This window comes from Leopardus geoffroyi, chromosome X (assembly GCF_018350155.1).
Source record: "Leopardus geoffroyi isolate Oge1 chromosome X, O.geoffroyi_Oge1_pat1.0, whole genome shotgun sequence".
Classification (NCBI taxonomy): domain Eukaryota; kingdom Metazoa; phylum Chordata; class Mammalia; order Carnivora; family Felidae; genus Leopardus; species Leopardus geoffroyi.
In genome coordinates, this window is record NC_059343.1 from 43556485 (window position 1) to 43572911 (window position 16427).

General features: G+C 41.3%; 1 protein-coding gene across 2 annotated transcripts; it reads right to left on the reverse strand.

Moving 5' to 3' along the window:
* Positions 1-1662: 1662 nt before the first annotated feature.
* AKAP4 (A-kinase anchoring protein 4) lies at positions 1663-12377 on the reverse strand. Of its 2 annotated transcripts, none has more exons than XM_045471802.1 (6): positions 12244-12377; positions 9379-9474; positions 8303-8353; positions 7639-7740; positions 3013-5151; positions 1663-2007 (listed from the first exon to the last, which is right to left on the reverse strand). In XM_045471802.1, exons 2-6 carry the CDS (start codon positions 9472-9474, stop codon positions 1852-1854), a joined length of 2544 nt encoding a protein of 847 aa, XP_045327758.1. In that variant the 5' UTR covers positions 12244-12377; the 3' UTR covers positions 1663-1851. The 2 variants fall into 2 exon arrangements, with proteins under 2 accessions (XP_045327758.1, XP_045327757.1); XM_045471801.1 differs by lacking the exon at positions 12244-12377 and adding an exon at positions 11342-11475.
* Between the last annotated feature and the right edge of the window lie 4050 nt (positions 12378-16427).

Consider the following 16427-nt stretch of genomic DNA (forward strand, 5'->3'; position numbering starts at 1 on the left):
GTCAGCTCTGGCAAAAATCAAGTTTCCTCACCCTAATCTTACCTCATCCACACAAGTTTCCTTGAGATATTATGGAAGAGAAACACTTTCTTATAATCCTCAAATGTCAGAACTGGAAGGGTCCTTAGAGACTGTTTGCCCCAACTCCCCTCATTTAGCAGAACATATAACTTCCTTTGCTCTATTTCCATGTTCCAAGGAATCCCCAAGGCCGGCTCATAATAAAAATCAGGAGCAAGTCAAGAGCCAAGCTAATCAAGGAAGTAAACTACTATAGGACCCAGCTGTGCTCAAGGAGGATTGAGTCATCAGAAATCCAGCCCTGGTCCCAGGATTTGTTTATTAAGGATTTTCTTCAAGGAGAAGGAGAAGGATCTGTGGTAGCTCAACTCCAAAGCTTTTTCATGGGGCGGGTGTGACTGGAAAAGGTTTTATGAGCTTTCATATGAATTGAGGAGTTTCAAAAGTCCTGCTTTGAAGAGGCCTGCCTTTACTTCTAACCGGTCCAGACACTGTGGAGAAGTTGCCAATGTTTGCCTCTGTGCCTCTTACCTCCCCCAAAAAGTGCCTCTGTGGGTCTCTCTGAAAGCAGAGAACCTTGCTTTCAGTTTGAAAGCATATCAATAGCACTTGAAACTGTGTTAGATGGGCTTTGCAGGGTACAGCTTCCTTCATATAGCTACACTTGTAACAAGATTCTCCTGTGCAAAGCATCTTCCCATCCATTTCTCTACTTGAACCTCTAAACAGTGAAGGTAATTTTTAGCTATACTTTACAGATAAACAAGCTGGGTCTAGGTGACTCTATAAAGCCATGTGACTAGTAAGAGGCAAAAGTATTGACTTCTGAATCCAGAAGGATGTCACATCCTGCACTTGTAAGTAAGCCACAGCATCTCAAAGGCACCAGAGTGTGCCACAGCAAACTAGCTAACAGAGGACCACAGAGCCGAAACCCCTGTCTTGATCTTACTTGTAATGAATTCTAGCATTATGACTGACCTCTGAGAAGCATGCAACCAATCTGAGGATTTAGCGCTGGTCTCAAAAGAGACGTTGGGATTCACATAGGGTGGCTATGAATTTACCATCCTGTAGCTTTATTCTCAGAAAGATTTTCTCTCAGACTGATGGAAGACCAGGAAATCTCATCAATTGAAGTAAATGACTTCTAAGAAAGCTTTATTCACATGTAGGGGAGGATCAGATCCCATTGTAGTTCTGGATAGTATCTATCCATGTACAGTAAACAGTGAGGATGTGTGTGAGGCAAGGGGGAGCAATGTCCATGGGTAATATACTTTCTTTTTTCAGTTAGATTTCATGTAAGATAGCCCATCTTCAAAATCTTAACAAAACCCAAGAAGGTTGCATCCTTGGGATTAGAAGAGGAATTATCAAGTTAGGTATGAAATTCTGAGAGAAATAGGGAGACCACAGGTGAGGAAACTCTAAAGAGATTGTATACTGAGATTTGGACAAACCAGATTACTTGGACTTGGGACATATGTTATAGCCCTGTGTCTTGGGTGCTCAGAAAAGAAGCCAGGGTGAGATCTGGACACATGTCCAACACTGTATCACCAGGTTCTTGGAATTAAACCCATTCTCCTACCTTGCATCAGGTCTATCTGATCAAGAAAACAATTACACTTTTTTTTTTTTATTTTTTTTTAATTCATGTTATTGCCCAGCTTTTGGACACCCTGTATTTGCACAGTCCAACTGCTCAGATGTATTAGGAAATACAATCATGTGGTGTGCAGTTCACTGGCCTGATGGTGGGGATGTTCAGGCTGGGATGGAATGCTGCTAGGGGAGTAAAGGAGAGGAGTCAAAGGAGTTGTTAGCTCACAGGTTAGTGAGCAACCAGTCTAGCAGTTGTTTCTTAGCCATGTTTCCCACGGCTTCATCCAGTTGTCGTTCCTTGGCAAACTTCATGACCTCGTGAAGAAGATCTCCTACACTGTACCCCTTCTCTGCTGCCTTAGCTGAAACTTCGGGAAGCTGTGGAGAGAGCAGAGGTAGCTTGAGTCACGTGATGCTTTTGGAGAAGGGACCTAGATGGATAAAGTGAGCCATGATTCTAGGATTAAAGTCTGACACAGATGCAGGACTGGAGGCTTCTGACATGGCTTTCCTTTTACCTCAGCCCTCCTCTAATGACATAGATCAAAATGCCACAGGACTTTCTTTTTGAGCTTCAGAAAACAAACTCTGGAATCAATTGTGTTCACCAAATACTTCTGATAGGTGCTAGATCCTTCAATTAGTCTGTGATGATTGCTAGGTCAGTGTTAGGGGTTGCCATTCCCCAGCTTCCCTGAAAAAGTATGTGATTGGAAGTAGAGACAATCTCCTGGTCTTGGACTGAAAATAATTTTGGTTCAGTGTTTTATTTCTCTTGAGCCCATCTAATGTAGGAAACACAGCTGTGAGATGTGTGTGTGTGTGTGTGTGTGTGTGTGTGAGAGAGAGAGAGAGAGAGAGAGAGAGATGAGAGAGAAACGGTATGTGTATGAATGCTGGCTTCTGTGAGACTGGAAGGCAAGACCAAGACTAGGATGAAGTAAGTGAGGTGCCTAGGGCAAAAAATTTAAGGAGGCAAGTACTCTTGGGACAAATGCAGGACCCATGAGTTTGGGAAGGAGCTCCGTAGCTCCCTTTTTCTTTTCTGTCTCTAATCCTTTGAGGGCCTTCAAACTCAAAACATGACTCAAAAATTGTTCCCTGATGTGTTACCAAATAGTTTGTTGAAAGGATCACTGATAAAATGAACTAATTTTACTCTCCTCCTCTTGGTAGAAGTGCACAGGCCTTGAGATATCCAGAGCCCCACTTAATGATTCACCACTTCTGTCTTTTTACAAAATGAAAGTAATTCATGAAATGCACAGTAAAGAACAGGCTTGGAAAAAAATTGGGCTGCTCTTGGGTTCTAAGTACAATGCTGCCTCCCTGCCCCTGCCAATCCCAACCCTCTTTTCTTCTTGTGTCTGTTGCATTCCTTACCTTCTCCAGTTGTCCATCATCATCTCCCATGAAGTACAACATGGGCACGTTAAATTGGGAGGCTGCGATCCACTGCAGGACAGCCTGGAGCTGTTTCTGCAAGTTACTGGTTGAGCACTGATTATTAACTATGACTTCAGGCCCAGTTGAGTGTTGATGGGTCTGTGGCATCGCACCATCATGACTATGTCTGGAGCCACCAACCTGGTAATTGGGGTTGTTTGCCAAGGCTGCTTGTTCTTCCAACTCAGCAAGGGCTGCCCTGTTATTACTATACTTAGCCATGATAAGGCACAACTTCATCACAGATTCTACCAGTTGATCTATAAATTGGTGGTTCACTTGCTTCATGCCAGTGGTAGAGTCAAGTTCTTGATTGTCCTGGTACTTTTCTTCCCGTCTGTCAGGTCTCTTGGACATGGGAACGGCTTTGCTTGTTCTGGGCTCAGAATGCTTGTTCTCACCTTCACATGGGTCATCACAGTCGAAGGGGCTCTCACTAAGCAGTTTCTGGATCAGCGTTAGAACAATGTTTGACATATCGAGCTTCTGGGAGTCCAGCTGTTGATTTTCCTTTAGAGAGGTGGATGGTCCAGGAGCTTCATGAGATTCTAGACGTTTCATTGAAAGTGCCTTGGCACTTTGGCCACTTGCACACTTTTCATATTGGGCATTCTGAGTAATATAGCCCATGGTGGAACTAGGACAGTCGTCTTCTAATGCATCTTTGCCTTTGGCCTGCTGGGTCAGATGGTACTGGATCAACATAAGGGCAGACACAATCAAGTCCTTTGCCAGCGAATCTGTGGAAGGGCTGATCTTTTCTCTCTTTTCCTCCATATTGGCACATGCTTTGCCAGGCATCTTGCCTTGGTTTCCTTGCTTTTGGTTCCACATGGTCAGGCCCTCCTTGAGGATGTGTTCACCGACTTTCTCGGCACTGGTCAATGACTTGCACTGCTCTGGTTTCATCTTGCCTTTGTCCTTCCCCTTCATCTCAGCTTTCATAGCTGAGAATTCAAGACTTTGGTTTTTGCATTTGGTATCATGGGACCCAGCTTTCAAGGATGCATACGACAGGCTCTGTGATTTAGTCTCCTTCTTCTCCCCAAGAAGAGCACTGACCAGACGCTTCAGCATGGCTTCCATGATATCTGCAGCATTTTGTTTTCCGTGGTTGAACAGATTCCTCTTGACCGCTAAGACAAAGTCTGAGTCAGTCATCAGGACCCCAGTGATATTATGCAGGTTCTTCAGGCAGGAATCAATCAAATCAGACACAATTTCCTTGGTGTGTTTTAACAACACCCTCTTCAGGACCACACAGGCTGGAACTTGCTTCCCAGAGCTATGTATTTTCAAGGTCTTCATAACAGAGACTATCATGTCAGATGCCACCTGATTTGCATAAACCATGAGCCCTTTGCTGATAGAATCTGCAAATTCTTTGCTGTCTCTTTGACACATCTGTTTGTCACCACCCTTGTTCTTGTTGGACAATTCACTATACAGAAAGGTTTTCCGGCCACCTTCCCTGCACTCCTCCCCAGTGCCCCGCGTTTCTTCAGAAGTCAGTTCCACAGCATCATGGGCCATTTCAGAAGCGATCTTCCTCACAGCACTTTGAGGGCTGTTTTTCCCCTTTTCCCCAGGGGATGAATAGATAGAATGATGAAGGCACTTGCTTCCACCTTCCAACTTCTCCTTGATTTCCTTACGAGCCATCTGGATTACCAGAGAAGATAGTCGGTTGACATAGAAGGAAAGGTCATCCATAGAACATTCGCCATCAGGGGAAATAACTGCCCTCTGATTGCTAGGAGATTTGGCTGGAGGAGTGGAAGGACTCTGGTTATTGTTGGTGTTTTTGGCTGCTGTAGTTTCTAGACATAGCCGTTGAGGTCCGTTGGCCAAATAATCTATGTTTAGTTGGTCGGCATAGACGCTGTAGCAGTTCTCAGAGGGTAATTTGTGATGTTTGTCTTCTGTGTCTCCTACTTTGTGTTTACAGCTAGAGACTGAGGGGCTCAGTGCATGCTGGAAGCCCAAGGCATACTTCTGGAGGTCATTCAGAAGCCAATTGAGGACACTTATGGGATCAGAGGGAGCTTGTTTGAAAAGACACACAGATCCCTCCATCTAAAAAAGGAAGAACACCTATCCATAAGAGTTTGGGTAGGGTACTTCTTTCACTCATTTTATTTAGAAGATATATCTTCTAAACCACACAGATTAGGGATTTGGCCTTCAGAATTTGCATGGGAACTTAACATACAATTATAACCATTAATACATGTTCAAACACAAGTGGCAGCCACAAAAGATCAGAGTATATACATTGGTACACTTAACTACACCTGAGTGTTAGCAATATATTTGCCAATTTCATCTGTGTATGTGTGCTTATCTCAATATGTGTTAAAAATGTATCCATGTATCCATTGTGTGCATATGCATATTAATATAGCAATTCATAAGTGTGAACATCTCAATAGATGTGAGAATGTGTCAGACTGTATTGTGTGTGAAGATGTGCGTGTGTATATGTGTGTATATATGTGTATGTCAGTGTACATGTTTGAGTAGGTATAAGGATGTGTAATATGTTGACATCAATACCCACTGCCACATGTGCATGTTACTGTGTATATGTTGTACATGTGTGGGAATGTAAACGTGAGAGTGTATGTCAGTGTATCTGAGAATATGTAAATAAGCAAGTGCCAATTTGAATGATATGCATATATTTATGATATAAATCCAGTAGCATGTATCATGCAGCCATAAATGCATTTGTGTATATTGCTGCATACATTCACATAGTAACATACACACTCATTAATATATCCATGTATAATTAATGCATACTATATTAATAGATGTGTATATTAAAATATGACTGTGTGGAAATAGGTGATTGAATAATGACTATGTAGTCTGTCAATAAATTGGGTATCACTTATGCTCTATTTATATGCTAGGTCAGTGCGTGAGAGTGTGTATTAGTACACACACCCTTGCATTTGCGTTTGTGTGTGAATACATGAGTGGGGATGTTATTGCATTTGTATGGATGTGTGTATCAATGCATTCAAAGAGAGTTAGTGACTATGTATCATTTTGTTTAAGTTTGTATGGGTGTGTATCAACATGAAGTATATTTATAGGTGTGTATGCTTATACCTGAGTCTGTATGGTCACCAAAGTTTTGATCAAGGGTTATGGGTGTTAATGTGTGTGAGTATATGTTTATGCATAGTGTGCATGGATATATATATATGTGGATGTTTATGTGTGTCACATGTGGGCGTGTCAAGGTATCTGACTCTGTATGACTGTATATTTTTGTGTATGTGTGTAAGTCACTGTTTATGAATAGGTCAAATACATAAATTTGTTAGATTAGTGCTTATGTGTGTTTGTCAATGTCACAGGTAGCCAGGCATGAGTATGTCATTTCTTGTATAAATTCATTTTTGTTAATGTATATAGATGTATGTATCAATGTATATGTCACTTTGTGTAGATTTATATGCTTGTGACTGTGTATGCCCATGTCTGGGTATGTGTATATGTATTATATACTTTTTCTACTCAGTGCTAAGTGCCATGGTCCTCTTTGCCCTTTGATTGCTTCATCTGTCTTTTCATGGAATTCCTGGAAACGTGAGGTCATGATAAGTTCAACTTTTTGCAAATGGGCTTGATACAATCAAGGGTATCTGCCTTGTGTGTAGGAAATATGGGCTGCTCTTTTAAAAATAAACACCAGGTATAATTTATCCCTTTCTTGAGGCTCCAAAATTGAGTTGGCCACCCCCAACTGAACTCAAAACTATTTAGAGAATATTTTGCAACTGGCTTTTCCTTCCTTAGGGGTTACACTCATCATTCAAAAGGTGCCTGGGGCCAGAAATGATGTTTCTCATTATAACATGAGCCTAGGAACATAGAACAAGAAATATTTGACTGTTTTGCACTAAAGCCAAATATCCTGTGCCAATACCAGCCACTCTGAGCTTGTAGGACTGTGGGGATGACTTGTCATGTACTCTAATGCATACCCCAAACCAGAGGCCCAACAGATATAATCCTTACACAAAAACAAAAGGATTCTATATGTGATAGGGGCATACAATTCTAATTGTTTCTAACTTTATGCTATCCAATAGCCTAGGTAATCTCTTGGACAATAGGGTAGGAACCAGGCAACTACAGTTCTTGGCTGTTGTGGATTCTCTCTGCTCCATATCCTCATTCTTCCTTCTTGGTCTTTGGGCAATGTGGGGCACACAAGTCTATTACAAGCCAGCAAACAATAATGCAAAGGATCTTGCTTATAAGCCCACATCCTAATTAGGATAAGAATAGCAAAGTTATGTTTGGAGTACGTACCTGAAATCAGGAAAGGGCATTATGAGCCTTTGTGATTAGTGCCATTGTTAGATACCTGAGCATTGAACTTACCGTTACTCTGAACTTAGGACTGTGTTCTCTAGAATGTCATAGTATTCAAATTTATGGGCATGTTTGACAATAATTCTCTTACTATCTGTGAACCAGAGTCCTCAGACTCAGCATTCAGGTCTAAGAATTAGAAAGGGTGAGCTCAGAGACTAAGTATACCTTAGACTGGTCTTGCTTCTCAGTATCCTTGATGACAATAATCTCTTTTTCTTCTAGATTCCCCAGGTTTAAGTCACCTTCTGAACTGGAACCAGCAGTATCCTATGGAATTAAGGGATAAGATTTTTATGAACAGTTGGTTTTTGAGACTTCTCTAGGCTGCCCTCCTAGGCTACCACTTCAAAGTATGAATGTTATGTCTCCTATTATGCTTTTCTTTCTGAAGGAGAGGTAGGACTGTAGTGCTCTCTAGTCTTTGAAGAATGATAAAGTTCCCTCCACAAATTACTACTCCTCTTTCCCAAGCCCCACAGAAGGTATTCACAAAGCTGTCAGTCTCAGGAATCATATTCTGTTAATCATCAAACTTTTGGACAGGTTTTTTTTTTTTTAATTTCGCTTCTCTGACATGCTATTTTCCATGTGTTAATTCTTTCAGCCCTACCAACAACTTAAGTGTCTTCTAAAATGAGATTTGGTATCTAGAGTGACAGTAAATTCTGAACCAGGGATCCTGGGCTCACAAGAACAATGACCTTCCATTTGAATCTCCTCCACCTTTCCACACTCTGCTACAGCCTTTCGCTTTTCTCATGCCGTGGCTGATAAAACCCACTCAGCAGTTTCCCACCCATTCCAAGGGAGGGGAGCAGAGAATACCCACCTTAGAATCTTTACCTTCCACATTCAAGGTAGACACATCGACAAAGCATATCTGTATCAAATTAGGAGGGTGAATTTAGAAAAACTCTAAAGACTAATTTCTTTCTGAGAGATGACAATAGCACTTACCTTATAGGATTCTTGTGAGGACTAATTAAGATACTGAATGTAAAGCTTTTAGCAGAGTGCTGGTACACAGTAAGTACTCAATAGATGTTAACATGATTATTATTAGGCAGACAGAATCTAAGCATTCCTGTAGTTCATAAATGAGAATACCTACCTGTCAGACAGAAGCCCAAAATATAATATCCACATTTATTAAGAAAACTGAGAAGAGAGGTGGCTTGCCCAACCGACACAAACTCAAAGGTGGAACTTTCATTAGAAGTTGATTCTAATTGATTCCCAGTTTACAGCACTTTCTGCTATAGTGTTCCCCAAATGTGGTATTTTTACTACTGATGATATAGAATATTTTAGGTGGTACGTAAATAGATATTTGTATGTAATAGGTGTACTTGCTGTTGTTTATTTGGAAAATACATACTAAAACATCAAAGCTGTGGTATTACAGACAATAATGCTTAGGGTGATGGTAATTTTTAAATGTATTTGAATTTTAAATTCATTTTTAAAAACATAGCAGAAATATGTATTAAGTAAATAATAGTATGAGTGGTGCTGGAACAAGATAAAAAAAATGTGAAGTACTATGCAAATCACTTGAAGTTTGGGAAACAGAGCATGAAGTATTTTGCCCTCCTGAGGGAGTCCCACTTTAGTGTAACTGACTGGTAGCTAGATGACATTGTGACTTCAGAAGTGTTAGGTAATAAGGGCTGGTAACTAGGCAACCACCACTTCTCCCTCCCCCTCAGACTCCCCCCTAACCTTCCTGCCCCAGGTCCTTTACATCACTCCTGGTCCTGACTCTCCCTTTGTCCTTGTGTCATTGAGCTTGGTTGCTTGGAGACATCACAGTATCACTCTCCATTAGTCTATCCTGGGCTCCAATATATCTATATTCCTACACTGATCCTTTCCACTCCTTGGTAGGGGTAATTTTATACTTACGACTTTCCGGTCCTGATCTTGCTGTCCTTTTGGGCTGTAGAGATCAACCTTGCACACGCCCCTGCAGCTACGTAACCAGTCAATATCATCAGACATCTATAAAGAGAAAGGAAAGAAATCTTAATATATAACTATATAACTATATAGCTATATAACTATAACTATAACTATAACTATATATATATATATATATATATATATATACTCAGCCAGTTTCTAAAAGCCATATATAACTATATAACTATCTAAGCTATATAACTATATAACTATATATGCTTTTAGAAACTGGCTGAGTTTGGGTAAGAATCTCTGAAGGGCTTTCTGAAACCCATCTGTATGTTTCAATTAGGTTTAGACTAGGAACTGGAAGGGTGAACAATGGGGGAAGGAACTATGAAATGTTTGAACTTGATAATCAGGACCATTTAGCATAGTCCATAGTCTCCTTTAATTTAGACTTCCCACATCAAGTATTTGGAATCATGGGAGTATCATATTAATTTGTGAGAAACAAGTCAGGAAAAATGGCAGGCTGAGAAGCAAATTTAAAGGAGGTCTAGGGACTGTAGGAATTAAATTTAATGATTTACTTCTACCCAACTCTACTAGATCTCATGTGTCTCCACTTCTGTTTACCCACTCTAGGTTACCTCAAAGAATAAAGCTCATCTCATCCTCTTTAACTGAATTTTAGCTAACTCCAGTTCAACCAGAGTCTTTCTCATTACATCAAAGAAAATGAAATTAGGTAAATAGCTGTAATACTTATTACATAGGGCCATTGGAAAAGACTAGGGTCAACACCAGTAGAGTAAATAAATAGCCCTTTTAATCAAAACAAAATAGAAGATTCCAACATAAAACAAGTTTATGAATGCTGAGAAAACTGCCTAATAGCTGTAAATATAACCAAAAGACAGATGTCTGAGGGAAGACCAGACCCTGATCCCATAGACCAAGTTTAATTTTATTTTTGAAAGAAAAAAGAATCTCTGCCAACTTCTTCCAACCCCCCACCCCCCACCACCTCCCACCCTGGCCTGGAACTAAAAGTAAAAAGGAAATGGCAGAGGCCACTGATGGATTTTTGCTATGTAAGACCTCAGATCTATGTTCAGGAAGACATGTTAAGAGCTCAGTAGAATTGTTTTGGTTTCTGGAGCTTGAATTTGATTTCTTTTTAAAATGTAACAGGAGAAGCCTTTTTGCCAAGTTATTAGAGGGCAGTTGAATTCCTTTTCCCCAACTCCCTTAAAAACTTAGACCCTTTTAACCTCTACCTCCCTCCCCTCCCTCTCTTTACTCTTCTTCCCCCCTCCCTTCTTCCTTTCTCTCCCTCCTTCCCTACTTCTCTTCCTCTCTCTCTCCATCCTTCCCTCCCTCCCCCCTGCCCTCCTCTCTCCTCCTTCCTTCCCCTCCCTTCCCTCCCCTCCTCTCTCCTTCCCTCCCCTCCTCTCTCCTTCCCTCCCCTCCTTTGTCCTTCCCTCCCCTCCCTTCCTCTCTCCTTCCCTCCTCTCCTCTCTCCTTCCCTCCCTCCCCTGCCATCCCCTCTCTTCCCTCCCTCCCCTCTCTCCCCTGCCCTCCTCTCTCCTTCTTCCCTCCCTCCCTTGCCCTCCTCTTTCCTCCTTCCTTCCTTCTCCCTCTCTCAACATTTTTATAACAGCTATCCTCTGATGGTTATCTTTTCACACGATACTGCATTTCTACCCTTTGCCATTCCCAACTGCCCGCCCCCAGATCTTTTCGGGCTCTCACTTCAAGAATGTCTACACACCCCTGAAAAAGTTTTAGGAAAGGGCTTCCCATACCCACTCATAAGAGGGAGTTTCTTTTTTAAAAAACTAGAGATCACTAGCATAGGAAAAAAGAAGGAAAGTCATAGAGGTCCCTCATATAATTTGGATATAGCCTTAGTCCAAATCCAAAAGAATTGTAAAAAAAATAAAATTTGTGAACTCATTACCTTGATAATGAAGTTATTTTAGGCTTTTCGCTGAAATTGTGCCACCCAGAAGGGAGATGTGCCCCTTTAGATGGAAGCGGGCAGTGCCAAGTTCTTGGGCACTTGCGGCTGGCTGCCACCCCAGTCAGCTGTTGGATGAGACTGATGGGCCAGGCTTTTCCCTGCTGCCTTTGACCCGGGGGTGTGACAACATAATTGGTTGGGTCACAATGCCTGAGACTAGCAACCTCAGCAAAGGTGTGGCAATATGGCAAACTCAGTAGCCCTTCACATCAAAAGCACATCAGGCTGTCTGCTGTACAACAACCCTTTTCTGTTCTCTCTAGGAATGTACACATATTTATTTCACATTTTGTCCAGCTCACAATCCCTTGAGACTTCCATTCTCTTTCCTCTTCTTGTTTCCAGAACAATCTAATCATATTAGTTACCCGTTTGGTGGGGGTCTGTATTTTTCACATAGAGAATTGCCACCAGCCTTAATGAATAAAAAACTATTAATTTTCACATCTTAGCTTATTTCTCTTTGGGTTTCCCACTAGAGATTCAGAGTTATGTAGCAAGAGATCTTTGGATTTATGTAGAAACAAAAAATGTTGAAGTCCTTTCCGGATATCCTGAATAAAAGTATGAAAATAGAAAGTTGGAGGCTGCCTTAATAGCTTTTGTGATTTCACCTCACCACGAAGACACCCCCTTAGCTAGTCAAAAAGAAGTCAGAGGGAAAAATGGGTTATGGGCATTGAGGATGGCACTTGTTGGGATGAGTGCTAGGTGTTGTATGTAAGCGATGAACCACAAGAATCTACCCCAAAAGCCAAGAGCACACTGTATACACTGTATGTTAGCCAATTTGACAATAAATTATATTAAAACAAGGAGAAGTTAGAAAATGCCCCTACCTTGGTAGTATCAGAGTAGGCTGTTTCACAGGACCTTGGGATGATTTTTTTCTTGTTAATTTGGATGCTGTGATGACCCTTCTAGTCTGACACAGGATGTTGCTTCTTTCCTCAACCCTCCATACTCTCCTAAAGCCTTCCCTACCAGCTGGCCCCAGAACTCCTACTTAATGACATCACTGTTTCTATGGAGAACAGTGACAGCACAAAGCTTTATTCTTAGGAGTATGCATGTCTAGCAAACTCTAACCTTCATCATGAGACATAATTTTCTAAGAAAAAAAGGCTAGTCTACTTAGGACAGGGTCAGCCTTGCACAGACTTTTTAAGTTATGAAAGGACCTGAGCCTCACTTACTCTTTTTCATTATATGGCCCGTGCTGGATTTCTGGCTACCATATTCTTTAAAGGATTATCCATTAGACTTCGAGGTGCCTTTAGGTTAGCCTCAGTTTCACAACATTAGTCCATAACCAAATGGCTCACACTGTGCCCAAGTCTCATCTTTTTTCCTCTCCTTCCTCCATATGTTTCCACTTTAACCTCATACATGTGAATAAATGCATCTGAACTAATTATAAGTCGAGATGATCCCCTAAATAATAGAGTTTTGTATTCTTGATTCTACTTCAATTTCTTCTTGTTACCCCCAAGACTGCATGTCTTGCCTAACCCTGATGTACAATTTCAATCTTGTTAGTTTATGACATCAAAAAGAAACAGAACTGGACATTTGTTAAAAGTGGCAAGACAGATTTTATTCAGACTACTGCAGTAAGGAATAGAATCTTCCAATGAACAGAGCTCAACTCCACTGAAACAAGAGGCAGAAGGCTTTTTAAATGTTGGGGTGTGCTAAAGGAAAAAATGCTGAGGGAAGCGTGTGTGTGTGTGTGTGGGGGGGTGATCAATGTGATTAGGGCAACTGTGTTTGCTAACTGGTTCTTATCGAAGTTAGGCTCCTATCCTTTCACAGAGATTAGGAGACAGGGGTCCTATCTTTCTTGATAATTACCTTTCAAAGGGATGGCTCCTAGGTCCTTGAGAAAAATATTTCTGGGTTGTAGAAGATATATCTCAAAGTAACAGAGAAAGGATTTACAATGATAGGTTTTCTAAAGAAATGCTCTAAGAAAAGAGAGGTCAGGGGCCTATAATCAGGTTTTGGCTGAAACAAACAGTAAATTCTTCTGGCAGTGTTGAACTTCCGTAGGCAGGTCTTTTAAGGATGCTGGGGTCATCATCCTAGGGATATGGCCTTGAGCTGATAGAAACTATGTTAGTGTTTGTTCAAGTCTCTTAATGTATGGAATGGATGATACTGTTTGTACCCAAAGTTGCAGTTCTTATCAGCTATGGTTGAGGCCTAGTTGAGAAGAAATTTCGTAGGGGCCTGACTATATCAAGTCATCATGTTGTATACTTTAAATATATACAATTTTTATTAAAAATACATTTTGGTCAAGGAGGGAGTCTTTGTAAATCAGTGGTGATGAATTAAATCCACAGTACAAGACTTGTTTTCCCTGTATCATTTTTTTTTGTCAAGACTTTTGATTATTAAAGAAAAAGTTGGAGCTCCTGTGTCTGGCTCACGTCTGTGGAATAAGAAGCAAAGAATAAAACTGTGTATTTATTCTCCAAGCACAAGAATGTATATCCCTAAGATTAAAAAAACAAAAAAAACCCTCGCCCCAAAAACCTCTGTGTCTCTCAGCCCAGAAGGGAACACCTGTGATCTGGGCCTGGAAAATGTCTTACTAAATCTCCTGAATGACAAAAAGAGAACTATTATGGATTATTAGAGCCCTGTCCCACAGCGCCCCAATCCTGTCATCCTGGAGGCTACCCAGGAGCAAACAAGAGCAGCATTTGGATGGGAAACCAACAACAAAAATGTAAGGAGGCTCAGTCATAGGTTATGGTATGTCCTCTGCCTCTTCTTTCTCTTAAGCTCCTGAGATTCTCAGACCAGTGTATACTGACTAGAGATGGCAACAGATGGGTGGGGTAGAAGGGATGTTCAAAGAGTCAGAAGAAGGAATATGGTGTGTCAGTGTGTGAATATTTGTAAGGTACAAGGCATGCACTTAGATCAGCCTTTAGGAGCCGAACATAGAGAAGTTAAACATAGAAGCTTTGATTGTCTTTTTTTTTTTTTAACCATCATCATCCATTTTCTAACTTTGTTTATTCTAACCAAACATCTCTTCCACACAAACTTGTGAATAATTGTAGAAATCAACACTTTAAATATGCTTTCAGTCTACATTTGTTTTGAAAGAGCTATTAAGATAGTAAAAATGGGACCTGTGTTTGTCACTGTTCTGAATAATGGCAAAATGAAATTTAAATGAGCTGAACTATTAGCCTTCATGAAATCACTGTCTGCCTGTTAGCCTCACTAAGTATCTTCCAGTCTCAGATTAGGCTACCTAATTTAGTTTATGAGATGGCACTGTGACCATTTGGAAAATGTGCAGTGATACCAGTGATTTACAGACATTCTTTATTGTGGAGCAATATAAATGTAACTCCTGTTCTCTTGAATTATTTTTCAGACATGAGAATACACACTGTCATTTACAGCAGCTTCTCACAACCATGCTAAAGTGAAATATTAGATAGCTATTCTGAACATCTCAGCACCGGTGCTGCATAATTACTTCTGTCAAGTATTTATGTTATATCTGTACTGGGTATACCTGGCCTTTCCTATGAGTGATTGAAGTAGTGGAGGGAGAAAATAAAGGACTTTAAAATGCTATAAATATTCTCTCTCTCTCTCTTTTTTTATTCCAGAGGGAAGCTGTTAAAGAAAAGAAGATTCTTAGATATGTTGGGGTTTCCTTTTAGGCAGAGGCTTAATTAGGCAGCTAAGGTCTGTTCTGTGGCCTTGTTGTAAGATAATGACTTAATAGCTATTTGTGAAAGGTGGGCTTGGCTTGACAGTTGCCATTTCTGGTCAGGCTCCTCCCTCTTATAATTAGGAAATTTCCCTCCTCTGATTTCCTAGAACATTTGCTTCTTGTCTGTATAATTCATCTGACATTTACTAGATCTGGCCTTGTAGAGTTAATTAACTTTTTCTATTCCTGGATCACCTGCTTCAAAAGCTGGTCAGGCAGCCAGTTTTTCCCATCTCTCATTGTATTCGCTGCAATACAGCCCACGGCTGGGCTCGGGGAACAAATGATGGTGTTAGAATTTCAGGTAGCAGGGGCGCCTGGGTGGCGCAGTCGGTTAAGCGTCCGACTTCAGCCAGGTCACGATCTCGCGCTCTGTGAGTTCGAGCCCCGCATCAGGCTCTGGGCTCATGGCTCAGAGCCTGGAGCCTGTTTCCGATTCTGTGTCTCCCTCTCTCTCTGCCCCTACCCCGTTCATGCTCTGTCTCTCTCTGTCCCAAAAATAAATAAACGTTGAGAATTTCAGGTAGCAAACAATTCAGAAGCCACGGAGTCCTGGGAATCTGTAATAATATTTCAGTGGGCAGTATACTTCTTAGAGAAGTAACTCTCAGACTTTAGTGCGGCTCAGAATCACCTGTAGGACTTGTGAAGCTAGTTGGGCTCTGTTCCAGAGGTTTTAATTCTGCAGGTCTGGAGTGGGGCCTGAAAATTTGCCCGGTACTGTGTTTTACATGCATCATCTCATTTAATTGTCACACAGCCTTAAGAAACGGGTACTATTTTAATCCCGATTTCATCTCAATGGGGGGCTGGATCAATGGGGGAAGCCATTTGGCTGGGTGTAAGGCTAGGTGAGGCACTACCCATTACATCATTTAACGGTTGGGTGGGCGTATGTGTGTGCGCGCCCAGAGTGGTACGCCTTTTCTTTCTTCGAAGGGCCTGAAAACGCCCAAGAGAGATTTCTTGAGGAAAAGAAAAGTATAAGGGGGTACGTCCTCTGATCTTTTGGCCCCATCTGGTGGTTTCAAGTCTGAACAAAGTGCTGATCTGTTACCCTCCCCCCCCCCCCGCTGGTGAGAATGGTGAGGTCGGACCGCCTGTCTCCGCGATCCATTTTCTGAGGCGACTTTTTCTGGAGGAGGTTGCTCTGAGGCGATTGCTCTGAGGAAGTTATTCTGAGGCGGTTAGTCCCTTTTGCCCCCATCCGTGTTTTGTTTTGTTTCCGTTTCCTACTACTTGGGAAGTCCCTTTTCAATACATAGCGTTTGTTCC